Here is a 13,935-nt window from a genome sequence, read left to right on the forward strand (position 1 = left end):
GAAGTGGTGGAGTCACCATCCCTGGAGGTGTTCAAGAAACGTGTAGATGTGGTGCTTAGGGACATGGTTTAGTGAGTTAGGTGGTGCTGGGTTGACGGTTGGACTTGATGATCCTTGAGGTCTTTTCCAACCTTAATGATTCTGTGATTCTATGATTATTTGCTAATCAGAAAGTTCTGCTTGAAGTGCAAGATGTTTATATATTAAGCTCAGCTTCATTTTGTTTTGTAAATTAACTTTAAATGGTGTAGTCTTCGTAACAGGATATCCTTTCTTTTCTCCACTACTCTGCTATTCTGTCTTCTCCTTTGGCATAGATACATTTTTATAATTAGGGTTCCTTTTTTTTCATCTTGAGTAGAAGATGGGGGTTGGGGTGGGAATGTTCCTTCTCTTGTCTGATATTCGGACAACAACCACTTTTGCACCTGGTATCAACCACAGTGTTTCAGGTTTTACAACTACCGGGCCATTTTGGGGATCAAGGACTGCTAACTGGTCCCACCTGCGTGAGTGTGACAAAACACCTTGTCAGGTTTGTCAAGTCTGGCCAACCTGCTGAGAGAGCTTTAAACTAGGAACAGCAAGCAATGGAGACTTCAGCTTGAAACAAAGCTTTGGAGGGCACAGGCAGGGGAAAGAACCTCCCCAAGGCTCAGGGATGCAGTGCTCCAGCCAAAGCACTATAATCGCTACATTGGAAGTTATGTATAAGGGTGAAATAAAAGAAGAATGGAAGAATTCTATTCCCCCTCTATGAGTAGGATAGACTGAATGCTCTGTGGATGAGGAACAGAGGAAAAAGGATTGGCAGTGGATATGCTCTTTATTCAAGATGGAGAAATGCCAAATTGTCTTAGAGGTTTAACGCCAAATAAAGTCACTTCGGCACATTAGAAAATTATATCCTAAGACTAAAAATCAAGCTGACTATCTATGTGCATACTGATCCAGACACACACTTCATCTCCAAGAACCCCACTGAGGGGAAATTAGTGGAAAAAAAAAAAACACTTAAATTGTTATCTCTGGAAGTTTCATCAATTATTCCATATAACCCTTACTGTCCACAATTACACTGCAGTTAGCAGCTCTACGTTTTAAGGCAAGTACTCCATCAGAGGCCAAGAAATTGCCATTTAACTACCGCCAGTTTATCCTCTGAGCAAAACTAAAATTGGGAGGTTTTTTACTTCTTGTCATTAGACTAACCACTTATAAATGAACTGCTTTTAGATTGTGGGGTTGCAAGGTTTGGGTGCTCTTTTTGACCCAGAAAGACATTACATAGCATGTTGATTTTAAGGATTATGGGAAGTATTCCAAAAGATCATGTAATGCACTCCAGCTGCTGACATCTGTTTGCTCTGTTCAAGCCAGTGTAGAACCAACCCTAAGCAAAATGCTCTGAAATGTGTAGAACTAGCACACTTCTGGTCCCATCAGACAATGTAGGAGCAATACCCTAACACCTTTTTGAGCAAAGTCCTATTTGGCTTGTTTTTCATAATTGTGAAGTGAGACTTTTTTACCAGAGTCTAAACTCAGAAGTAGAAAGTGTTTCAATTTGTAAAGGTTCTCTGTTTCAGTCAGTGAAACAGACACATCAGGATTATTAGGTTTTCTGAACAGATCAACAGTAAAAACCAATGCACCTAGAGAAAGCCAGAAAGTAATCCACAATCTTACAAAGGTGAGCTGAAGCTCTGCTGACAAAGAAGAAACTCTTAGCATTTCTGTCAATGAACATGCACGTCTACTTGTAGAAAATTTTCAAGGACTCAAACACAGAGGGTTACCACTAAAGGAATTGGTATTTTTTGACTAAGGAGCCTTAACTAGTTGAGGGGAGAGGGCAGAGACTGTGACTGCCATAGGCATAGATGCATCTGAAATTACTTTTCACCAATTATTCTTATTATAAAGGAATATCTGTATCTGATTTCCCAATGGGACTATTTATTGATCTTTTTGGCATACATAAAGGTCACCTCATTTGCAAGAAGTGAGATGTGTGACTTTTTCATTTAAAACTGTATATAGTCTGAAACAGTGGCATTCCAAAGAACCACAAATACTACTTGTGCAAGCCACAGTTTAGTGATTAGGGCCTTTTTACACAATTTATAATGGCTAAAGTATTTTAAAATTACTACATTAAAAAAAATCACACTTTCTTTTTTCTAGAGTCTATTCAGATATAACCTATCGTAGATTAGTATCAACTCACTTATTTTACAGGGAATTCGTTCAACATGTCTCTGAGGAGAGATGATTTGCAGCACCTGAAAAAGCAAGGACTAGATGAAGGCAGGTCATGCCAAACCACTGGCACTGCATCAAGATCAGGATAAAGGGATTAGAGATGGTACCACAGACAGGGATGCACATTACATTACTTTTTAACTTGTCCTAGGCATCAGGAGGGATTGCCACTGTTGGGCTATCTCTACAGAAAGGCAGCATTAGAGAGAGTTATTCTGCTGACATGAGATGTTACCTATAGAAAGTGGGACTGATGTGTTCCAATCCTAACGCAGTCTTTGAAGGTAGGTCTCATATGCTTCCAAGCAGACTGTCATGAAAAAGCTGAGCACTTCTTCTGAGAAAGGACAGCTGCTGGATCAGGCCTGTGGGGTTCTTATAAAAGGGGGGCTGAATTAAACAATTTAATCAGATATAGCTCTGTACTGAGCTATTTATATTGAGCATGTCACAGACATCTGCAATGATTTCAGGGGTGAGCTAGATTTTAAAAACCACTTAAATAATATACTGGACCTACTGTTCAGGCACTGCAGTGCTAAGAAGCACAGCATGTAGATATTTTGGTCTGCACTGCTATCTAATTAGTCTTTTGAGAGTGAGATACCTTGCAGCAAGGAAGATGGTCAGGATCCACAGGAGAGATTTGTAGCTTTTAGCTATCCAGTAGGAAATACTGGGGTAAGATTCTCATAGGACCTGACAACTCCAGCTCAGGGGTAGTGCTTTCCTCCACCAGAGTTCCCAGCTATAGAGGCAGCTTGAACTTTCATTTATCATTGCGAAAGAAAAGCTGATAAACCCAGTAGGATAACAATTATTACAAACACCTGAGAAGGCAGGAAACCTTTGTTTAAACATCTACTTTACATAACTTAGAGTGGGGGTTCCAACACACACAGATCTCTTACTTTCTAGTCAAATACATTAATAGTTTGGCTGCAGGGTATTTAAGGGTTTTGTCAATCTCACCTCTTGAAACTGTTCTGCCTTCTGTAAAACACTTGTATGGTAATGGCAGCAAGTGACACACCAAAGGACATATGGAAACATATGCTGTGCCCCATGCCACTGCCCGGAATATTATTCTGGGCCTTGAAAAGCAAGTCTTGTGGCGACACAGCTCCCCAGACAGAATTGAGTCAGACAACAGGACTCATTTCTGAAACAGTCTCATAGACACTTGGGCCAAAGAACATGGCATTGAGTGGGTGTACCACATCCCTTACCATGCACCAGCTTCTGAGAAGATCGAACGATACAATGGACTGCTAAAGACTACACTGAAAGCAATGGGGGGTGGAACTTTTTGAAAAAACTGGGATACACATTTAGCAAAAGCCCCTTGGCTAGTCAACACGAGAGGATCTACCAATGGGGCTGGTCCTGCCCAGTCAGAACTTTTACGTACCGTAGATGGGGATAAAGTCCCTGTGGTGTATATCAACAATATGTTGGGGAAGACAGTCTGGGTTACTCCTGCCTCGGGTAAAGGTAAACACATTCGTGGGATTGCTTTCACTCAATTACCTGGGTGCACTTGGTGGGTAATGCAGAAGGACAGCGAGGTTCGATGTGTACCTCAAGGGGATTTGATGATGGGTGAAAGTGGCTGATAAAGTGAATTGTACAGTGCTAATTTCACAGCTCCCATGTATACTTAGGAGATCATCTTGTTATACAAAGTTCTGTAATCTTATGGACTTTTCTATAAAATTTACTCTTTCAATGCCTCAATCTCTTCTTCAGCTTTACAGCAAATAATTTTTTCTTCCAGGGTTCTGCTGGTCAGAGTTCTCCAGTAAAAGAGGATTTTCATAACGCCTCTCAAGATGGATGCAGCAGTATCAGATCACTGTATTAAAGCTCTTTTAAGTATCCCCACAAACACTGAAAAAGAACTGTACAAGTGGGATCCTGAGAGGATGGTTCCTGCTCTTCGTTTCCCATACACTGTCTCTTCAATAAACTGTCCTGGTTTGCAGCTGCTGGTCATAAATTTCACTACACAGCTTAGTCAGCAAAGGAGAAACAAGCATCTGCAAGGAAGTATAACAATTGTACTCAGCATATTCCTATCCAACACTTGATGGCTAGGAACAAACAGGGGCTTTTTTTATAGATTGCCTGCAAAGTACATGGCCTGTGTCCGTCATTTCTCTGCACCCCAGCAAAGGTCACTCTTAGGGGTCACTAGCACCACATTACTGACGTTCCTCAGAAGGGCAGGCAATTTCATTCTTCTGTCATAATAATTTAAAGTATTTACACACTGCACAGCCACTTTTTTACACAAACATATACTTACTGGTACATTCAAGAACGACATTTAAAAGGTTTTGCAAAGACTGACACAAGCATGAAAAAAAGTGTCTGCAGCCTTCTAAAAGACAGCCACTTGGAGGGCCTGTGAAAAAAAGTATTCCCTGTAAGCTTAAGTTCTCCCCAGAGACCATTCACTAGCTTCAAAATATCCACATGGCATTAACTAAAGCTCTCTGGGTGATGGCAGACTTCAAGAATGAACACATGTAAATAACATTTTCTCAAGAAATCCCACAGCAGGAACATGAAAATGGAAAACTCTTTAGGGGCATTACTACAATTCTGAAATATTATTTATCCGAGAGGCTCAAAACTGAATGCTAGTATACATATATATGTTTATACATACATATAGCATATATATGTATATACATACAGGATCCAGGGACAGAGAAAATTAACTAGTACATGGTGCCTGCCCAGTAAGTATGTGCACCACTGCAAGAAACACCAGGTTCATCAGCCGTTAAGAACTTTAAATTCAGAGCACTGATGAGGAAGTTCAGTGACACAAAATGGGGAGAAGCCTGTCACCATGAGGTGAAACTGCAGGAGCCATATTATCACACATATCATGAATACGTAAGTCTAACTCATCTGAAACAGCACCATCAGACAGCACAGACAGGACAATCTGCCTTAACTCAGTTCTGACTACTTTCATCTCAAGCATTCCCAGAATAACACCTGTATGCAGTTACCTATCCATAAAGTGAATTCACTAGTTTCTCTGAGAAAACTACTGTTGTCCTTACCAGTCAACAGTCCCTACCTAGCCAGAAGAGTCTCCATAAAAAATAGCGTTCATTGCATGAATAAACTCCATCTCCATCCACAAAGGCAAACACTAGCTCAAGTTTGCTTAACAAAGCCAAGTGCTATTTGAGTCTTATTCATATAGCGTGTCTAACATATCAGTCCAGTCTCAGATGAACAGCTTTAAGAGTGAAATAAGCCCATCTTGAAGTTGGGTTTACTGTAGCACGCATTAAAGCTTCCACTTCTTGCAGCAGACTAAGGCAATAAGTAAAAACAACCTTCAGGCCACCAAATCATTCTTCTCCTAGCTCCTCAGCAAAAGTAGTTAGAGCCTGTGGCCTCATTCCCCTCCCCCTTCTGAACATATAGACAGAATTAGCACCTAAGCAAGGGACAGAATTCAGGCTTGTGTTTTCTCCAGCCCATCTTGGAGAACAGCCTATCCCTCCTGGTTAGAGGCAGCTGCAATAGTTATATTACATGCTTACACGACTAGCCCATTAATGTCTTTTAAAATTATCTTTCTACTGGTTATGTAAAGCTACATAAGTCTCACTCCAACACATTCCTTTTTCTGCCTTTGAAACTGATGCCATGAAACTAGGAAATGGCAGAATTACAAAAAAGGTTCTGTAATTCATGTTATCCAAGATGGTCACCTGAGCTAATGGGAAACACTTCACTCTCTCCCCTCAAAGAAGGGACGCCATTTGTTTGAGGGACAGAATACAATTCCATTCTTAATGATTTTAACTAGTGAACCCATCAAATCACCCATGTCATTGCAGGACAAGAGAAGTGCTGTCTCTAGAGTAAGAGAAATGATAGAAAAAACCCACAAATTAATCCAGTTTAAAAAAATTGTTAAACCAAGTAGTACTTAGAGGGAGAACATGTTTATATGCATAATACACAGTTACTCAGATATACATACATAAATACATAATGTTTAAAAAATAAAGTGCTTTCCATCAGATCCCAATGCAGGAATATTATAAAACATTTTACCAACTGCAAAACAAATAGGTACAAAGAATACTACCTCAAACATACATGAAAACAGTTAACACAGTATGTACAATCTGGTGGGTGTCCCAAGACAAAACATCCCCTATTATACATGGTATATACATATATACTCATCTTTACTCAATATATTATTACAATATATATTTGAAAACTTTGTTATAGACAAAAAACCTAGAAGAACACAACAAGGATCAAGCACACAAGTCTAAGACTGACACAGAATTTGCTATCCTTGCCCACACCTCCACCTCCACTGCTGGGAAAGATATGCCAGTGCTCTTTTCTGGGGTGCAATGCCTCCACATCCTGCAAGGCACTGTGAGCAGCAGCTGTGAAGTTAGCATCACCAGTGGTGAGTAGGTCGAATACACATGAGTAAAAATAGATGTCCTTCACCAGCATCTTCTCATGACATTCGGTTGTGGCAGTTTCCAGTGTATATGCTAACCGTGGAGCAGCAGCACCACCCTGAGGGAGCAACTGCCCCATCACAGGCAATGGTAAGTGGCCACTATCATCAATACGTTCACTTGAAGGGCAACCGTTCACACACAGCTGCAGGTCCTGGCTCTCCTCATATGCCATGACCAACTCTTGAGGCATACGAATGGCCAATGTTAAGTAGTGCCCAAGCTGGCGTATATACACTGTGGTCCCAATATACTTGGCATGCATTTCGACGTATTTGCCACCAACTTTCTCCACAATTCGCAAGCTCTTGGTGTTCCCATCACCTCCACTTGTCGTACCATCAACAAAAGCTGCAGGCAAGTCATCAGTCACTGCTTGGTATACTTTCTGATCTGTACAGTCTTGGTATGACTTAAAGATAACAGTTATCTGGGTGGGAGGGGAAAAAAAAAAAATCAAAGTTAGTGGAAAAAAAACCCCCATCATTTCAATCCCTTTTCCACTTTGCAGCTGAACATATATGGGACTGACCGCTAGCTCAGAGCTTGATGATTGCCCCCAACTCATGCCTAAACAAAACCAGTCTGTATATATCCTTAAAGCAATATTTTACCAGATGGCGATTGTTAAATTTGTTCTTGAGTTGGCTTGGAAGGAAGACTATTAGCATGTGGCAAGAGCCACAAAGTCAGGAAAGGAAAAGGCTTTATATTTAATTAAGCATCACAACTCTCTCCTGCCTGATGGTTTCTTAACACTTTGCAGTCACAGAGAAGTGTAATTGCCAAGTAACTCCCACAATGCTAGCCACTGCAGCAAAATCAGAATGAGACTGTGAGAAATTATGGAAAGGTGCAAGAGAACTCGGCTTCCCCCACTCACGATAATCTCATCATTCCTTTTACAGTGACCATATGACCCTTGTTGCGATACCATACACTTGCTAGATGTGTTGCCAGGATTAGTTGTGTGAGAATATTTTAAAAGCAATGAGGCATTTAGTGCTTTATCAGCCATGAACACAACAAGCTGGGAGATGAGAGATGCATGACCAGGAAGAACAACTAGTTGAATAACTGCTTAGGGCTTTTGAATCCATTAGTTCTAGGAACTGGGAGATAGGACACTTCCAGTCCACTGTTGCTAGAAAATGTGTCCACGGAGAACCAAAGCAAGGCTGAAAGATACTTAAAGACATACCTTTGAAGAGTGACTTCCAACACAGAAACCAGGAGCATAAAGTAATTACTCATTCTTTTAAGATTACAACTGGCCTTTTAAACCTTTACACTTATTTGAATAAGCTACAACAGAAAGAGTAGATCCTCCAGTCCTACTTGAAGGGAATAAGTAGGCTATTTGGCAGACCAAGTTTGGAGTGCCTAGTGGCTTTTCCTAAAATAAAAAGTGTAATGAGGAATCACATGTAAATATTAGAAACAGATATGCTACTTCCTTTACAGTTTCAGAGGGGAGTGACTTCTTGAATAGGTCAAAGGGCATTTTGCACCAGGACTAGGTATTTAAATAATTATTTTAATCATTTACTGGTAACATCAAAATTACTTATAGTCTATGATTGAATCTTGCAGCACACTGCTTAAGAGTACTCCAAAACATATTAGAAGGCATCTTCAATCCAACATTACACTTTTACTTTAAAATCTACTCTATAGCAATCTCACATTTTACTTTCAGTTAATCAACACAATTCTGCACAACAGTTTTTGTTTCCTGCCCCTCTGGTTTGAAGAAAGAGACAGAGGTTAAATAAACATCTGATTACAGACAATCTGAATAAAAACTCTCATTAGACTCACCTCTCCATACCAGTTGTATAAAACAAAAGTCTTCCCTCCTCCCACTGCAACAATTCCTCCTTTGGAGTATGCAGACATACCCTAAACAGTATTACATTACTTTTCAATGTTTGGTTTGTCCCAGTTGGTTGATGCTCTTGTCAGTCTTTCTGTGTGTCTCACACACATGGATGACACTTGCTATTTCAATTTCATACGTTCCCCCTGGTGCTCTCTGACTGGAATTTTCCAATGTTTTTTCTCTGCATTAACCAGTTATACAGAGAGCTTGAGGCCACCTATAGTCAAGCAATTTGGTAAACTGATGTCTGTGAGCCACAGCTAAGCTTGAATGCCTATGCCCAAAATCCAGAAAAAGCACAAGTGCCCTTGTTATTTTACAGACCACCTCACAACTCTATGCTTAGTGAAGTAAGCTCAGCAACCCAAAGAGAAACCTGAGATGTGTCAAGTGATTAGTATTTCTGCATATAATCCAGAGCCTCAAGCAGTAAATCAGGTCTTATATTTTATATAACAGTTCCAATGAAACAGATTGGTATCTCAGCCCGCTCAAAGAAGCATTCCTACTTCCTCAAGCACATTTGCATTGCTCTGCAAGAAAAGAATGGAGATTCTCCTTAGCCCTCTTTTTGTTGCTAATGTGTTTATAGAAATATTGTTTACTCTCTTTTACTGTAGTAGCCAAACTTAAGTTCTAGCTGGGCTTTGGTCCTTCTATTTTTCTCCCTGCATAACCTCACCTTGTAGTCCTCCTGAGTTGCCTGCCCCTTCTTCCAAAGGTCATCAACTCCTTTTTTCCTCTGACTTCCAGCAAAAGCTCTCTGTTCAGCCAGACCAGTCTTTTTCCACACTGGCTCATCTTTCAGCATATGGGGACAGCCTTCTCCTGTGCCTTTAAGATCTCCTTCTTGAGGAATATCCAGCCTTCCCGGACTCCTCTGCCCTTCCGAACTGCCTACCAAGGAAGGGACTCTGTCAACCAGGCCCTTAAACAGGCCAAAGTCTGACTTCTCAAAGTCCAAGGCAGCAGTTCTGCTAGCCCCCTTCCTTACTTCTCTGAGAATCAAAAACTATCATTTTGTGATAGCTATGCCAAAGATGGTGTCCCAACATGACATCACCTGTAAGTCCTTCTCTGTTCACAAACAACAGGTCCAGGTGGAGCACTTTCCCTAGCTGGCTCACTCAGCAATTGTGTCAGGAAGCTATCTTCCACACACTCCAGGAACGTCCTTAGACTGTATTGTATTTAAAGTCCCCCATAAGAACAAGGGCTAGCAATCATGAGACTTCTCCCAGCTGCTTATACAATATTTCATCTGCCTCTTCACCCTGGTTGGGTGGTCTAAACAGCCTGCCACCATGATAGCTGCCTTATTGGCCTTTTCTTGGATTCTTACTCATAAACATTTAACTCTTTTATCACCATTGTCAAGCTCTAGACAGTCAAAACACTCCCTAACATACAGGGCAGTGTGAGGTTAATGATCCTAAAGGTCTTTTCCAACCTAAGTGATCGTATGATACTATGATGTCCTCCAACAAAACTGTAGTACGTACTACTTCTGAGAAAAAAAAGCCAAAATCATCTTTACCTTAAGCAGGATGCCCAAAAGATTAAAATACTAATCACACGTGATCAGTTATCTGATGCTCCTACTTAGAAGAACTACTGAACGGTAACGGAAAGACAAATGTTTTCGTGTTGATTAGAAGAGACTAAGTACACTGTGTTCAGTCTGCAACTATTTCCTGCAAAAATAGAAACCATGCCACAAAAGAGATACTTAGATGTTTTGACTCCAGGAAAAAGAACAATTATACCCAAAACTCCCCTACTCAGCTAATGCCACCAACTCCCAAGTTCAAAGCTTTATGCCCAGTAAATCCACTACAGTAAAAGCTCTATGGTTTTTCCCTTCTCTCTCGTTCCATTCACTCTCTCCCCCTCAAGCTACTCACTACAGAGCACCTGGATAGGAAAACTCCATTTCCAATTACTGCAAACAAAAAGGAAAGTTTTCCATAGGCAAGCCCAAGCATCTCTGCCTCATTTGCTATTCAGGGACAACTACACTGGCAATATCCTGAACACCTGTCACAGCAATGAAAGCCAATAGAGACTTTGTACCCCTCCAAATAAAGCACATAATAAATAATAATAAAAAAATCCCTTCTTCTTAATGCGTTCCACAATACCCTGCCCACATGTGCCCTCTACAGCCCCTTGTAACAGTTATTTATCCTCAGGAAATCCCAAAACAGCTCCCAAGACAGGGGAGCACTTTGTCTATAGCTGGAGAAATCAGACATAAAGATGCCAGTGACCTACCCAAAACTCATACAGGAAGTCAGAAAGAAAAAGAGAGATTGAACTCAGTTTCCCAGCTACTTGGTGAAGATCGTTCATTCTCCATTTGAAAGGCCCTAGGATCCCATGCCAAGGGGCATAAGCACATTAGACAAACTCAAAAAAATTGAGTTTCAAGTTTCAGCTAGACCACACAAAATAAAATAGCTTTGTTCACTGTGAAGAAACAGATGTTGTCACTATGGGCACCACAAAACACCTACAAACAAACTGCCAAGAGTATTTTGCGAATAAATGCACAACTCCCACACGAGGATGTGCCCTTCCAATTAAAGGCATTAAAGGAAGAGTTTTCCTGCTTTTCATACTTTCCTGCCATATGCACAGTGCACGGGTGGGGGAGACATACTTTTTTTCTTCACATTGTTTTTCACAATCTCCTCCTAGAGTTCTCTCGTCCTTTACAAACATATATGTCCTCTATGAACATACTGGATAACCCTCAGACTGTTGGGGTTACTCAAATCTTATAGGTTTTGGGGAGAGAAGGCAACTTACTTTACACACAATGTTCCCTTCATTGCTGGTTCCATTAAAGCTTGGTAGACCAGAAAGCTATGATAAATTTGAAGGTAATAACTACCTATAAGGCCAATTGATGGTACACCCCTTTCAAAAGTGCACTGCATATGGGGTGAAGATCAAATATCCTATTACTACAGCTTCTTAAATCACTTCCTCTAAAAAAGCACATTCAGGAGAAAGTATATTTTCTCTTTATGGCTTTGCTTTCATTATGTCTGTTTTAGAATGGATTTAGTAGGCTAGTTAGCAATTTAGTATTTGCTTTGGCTACTGCACAATTTAAGTTCAGCATAAACCTTTGTTATTGTTTCCCATTAAATTTCTATCTCAAATATATACAACAGAAAAGCAGCAAGACTAAAAATGGATGATGTTCTGGAAACTTTTCTTACAAAGAAGGTAGAAGACCTATTTGCATGCTCTCAGCTAGGGAAAAAAACACTACACAGATAAGTCACTGAACTTTTCTTGGTAGCTCTTTAGAGGTGCCTTAAGCTACTTTGTGGCCAAAATAGTAAAGTGCATCCAGAAGCAGTCAGTCCATCACCAGAACCAAAAGGGAATACTTGCAGAGAAAAATGTTAGAGGAATTAAACTAGCAGTGGCAGAGCAGGTTAACAAGTCTTTTCTGTTCCATAAAGAAATAAAGGAGTCAAGAGGGTGCATTAGATACTAAAACTTATCTTGCTACATCACTTGTACATTCAAATAACTTTCATTTCCTACAGACATGTGTGCTGATAAGTTTGATTATCTGCCAGAGAAAAAATAATTGAGGACTGTACTACCTGTAACAAATACTAGCATTAGCAACATTTCTAATATCCTAAAACATACACCTTATTCCATTTAACGGCTTCTACACACTTAGCTGCACTTGTGCAACAGCAGGCACGTTAAACCACTGTTATACAAGAGAAAAAAAGTATTACCACTTTTTCCAGAATGGCAAGTCAAAGAAAAACACAAGAACATTGAGAATAAATACAGACAGAAGGTACACCCTTTAAAACATGTACTTTCCCCCAGTACATACACACATTTATCTCCTGAAGTTCTCCTCTTGGTCATCTGTTTGAGAAGACATATTCCAGGATAACACACTACCATAGTCAATCATTCTCAGTATGTGGCTAAAGTGTGTACTACCATCACACCCTAGCCACTCACAGAATTTGTACACAAGAGGACTCTCAACTTTTTCCTCCAGTACTATCAGGAGCAAAGAACATTCTGCAAGACTTCAGCAAAACTGAGGATAAAAGCTTACTGCAGATTGTGAAATGCAGCTTTGTCTCGTACTTACTTAAGAATCTTTAAAAAAAGCCACTGGAGCAGATTTCAAGACACCCAAGTTTCTTCTGCAAAGCTTACCCAGATTGGCCTCATTCCCTGATTTTACACTCCTTCAGAACTCAATCATGATGCAGAGTGTTCTTGGAAAAGGCACAAGTTAAGAAAAGGTGATTCTGAACTTCAGTGATACATCAGCCCAACCTCTGGCTTCTGGCAAATGCAAAAATCTGCATCATTCATAGAAGCATTGGCATTAGTTAGTACCTCAGAATCCAGAACTAACGCAATAGGAGGACTGAGTTTCACTTATTAATATTACTGCACAGGCGTATCCATGGAAGATATGATGGCTCTAACCTCCTGTGACCAGCACCCCCTGCTCCTGGTAATTACCGTGGTAATAAAAACCTACTTCTGATCTTAACAAAACTGTGAAAATTCTCCAGTACCAGTGGTCTTGAAACTGTTTACACATAGCCCGACATGCCTTCACAATATAAGAGTTACACTACCACAGGTAAAAAAGGGTATTTCACTCCAAAAAGCGAATGAGATATGTGACAGCATCAGCTTCAAATATATGTTCAAGTAATTTATTTTATTGACAGAAAGATGCCCTCAAAAGTTCAGAACAGTTTTCACCCCTGGCTCTGGAGGTAATCTAAGAACATCTCAGCCAGGCTCATGCTTTATACCTTCTCTTTTTTCTTCCTACAAACACAGCTGCTATCTGCTTTCAGCAGAAAGAGACAAGTACTTTCATTAAAGTAAGGAAACGGCACAAGCTATCAATACTAGTGCATGTATTGTTTTTCTAGCCACCTCAAGTAGCTGAAACAAGAGCAGTCTTAAGTCTTGCCCATCTGAAAAGGGAGTTACACTCTCAGCAGAATTTTCAGGCTGCTGCTTCCTCAGTAAAGCCAGGGTGCTAAGACCTTCTGATGACTATTTGGCATCAATGTAATCTTTTTGCTACCTCTTCTCAATTCTCTCCAGTTCCCCTTTTTGTCTCTGCTCTGAACCCTCAGTGTCTTGGTTACCTGTTTGTTGTGCCACTCTGCCAATATTTTTTGTTTTCTACTGTTCCGGCTATACAATTTAGAGAATCAATGAAAAGCAGAGACTTACACT

At 40.3% G+C, this 13,935-nt stretch overlaps 1 protein-coding gene across 1 annotated transcript; it reads right to left on the reverse strand.

Annotated features, from left to right (window-relative positions):
* Window positions 1-6,247: 6,247 nt before the first annotated feature.
* Window positions 6,248-9,567, reverse strand: RGMB (repulsive guidance molecule family member b; the record flags this gene model as incomplete). Its single annotated transcript, XM_010083810.1, has 2 exons — window positions 6,248-7,218; window positions 9,353-9,567. Coding segments are annotated over 2 exons (884 nt in total), but the record flags the coding sequence as incomplete, so codon positions are not given.
* Between the last annotated feature and the right edge of the window lie 4,368 nt (window positions 9,568-13,935).

This window comes from Pterocles gutturalis, unplaced genomic scaffold (assembly GCF_000699245.1).
Source record: "Pterocles gutturalis isolate BGI_N339 unplaced genomic scaffold, ASM69924v1 scaffold10160, whole genome shotgun sequence".
NCBI classification, from domain to species: Eukaryota; Metazoa; Chordata; class Aves; order Pterocliformes; family Pteroclidae; genus Pterocles; species Pterocles gutturalis.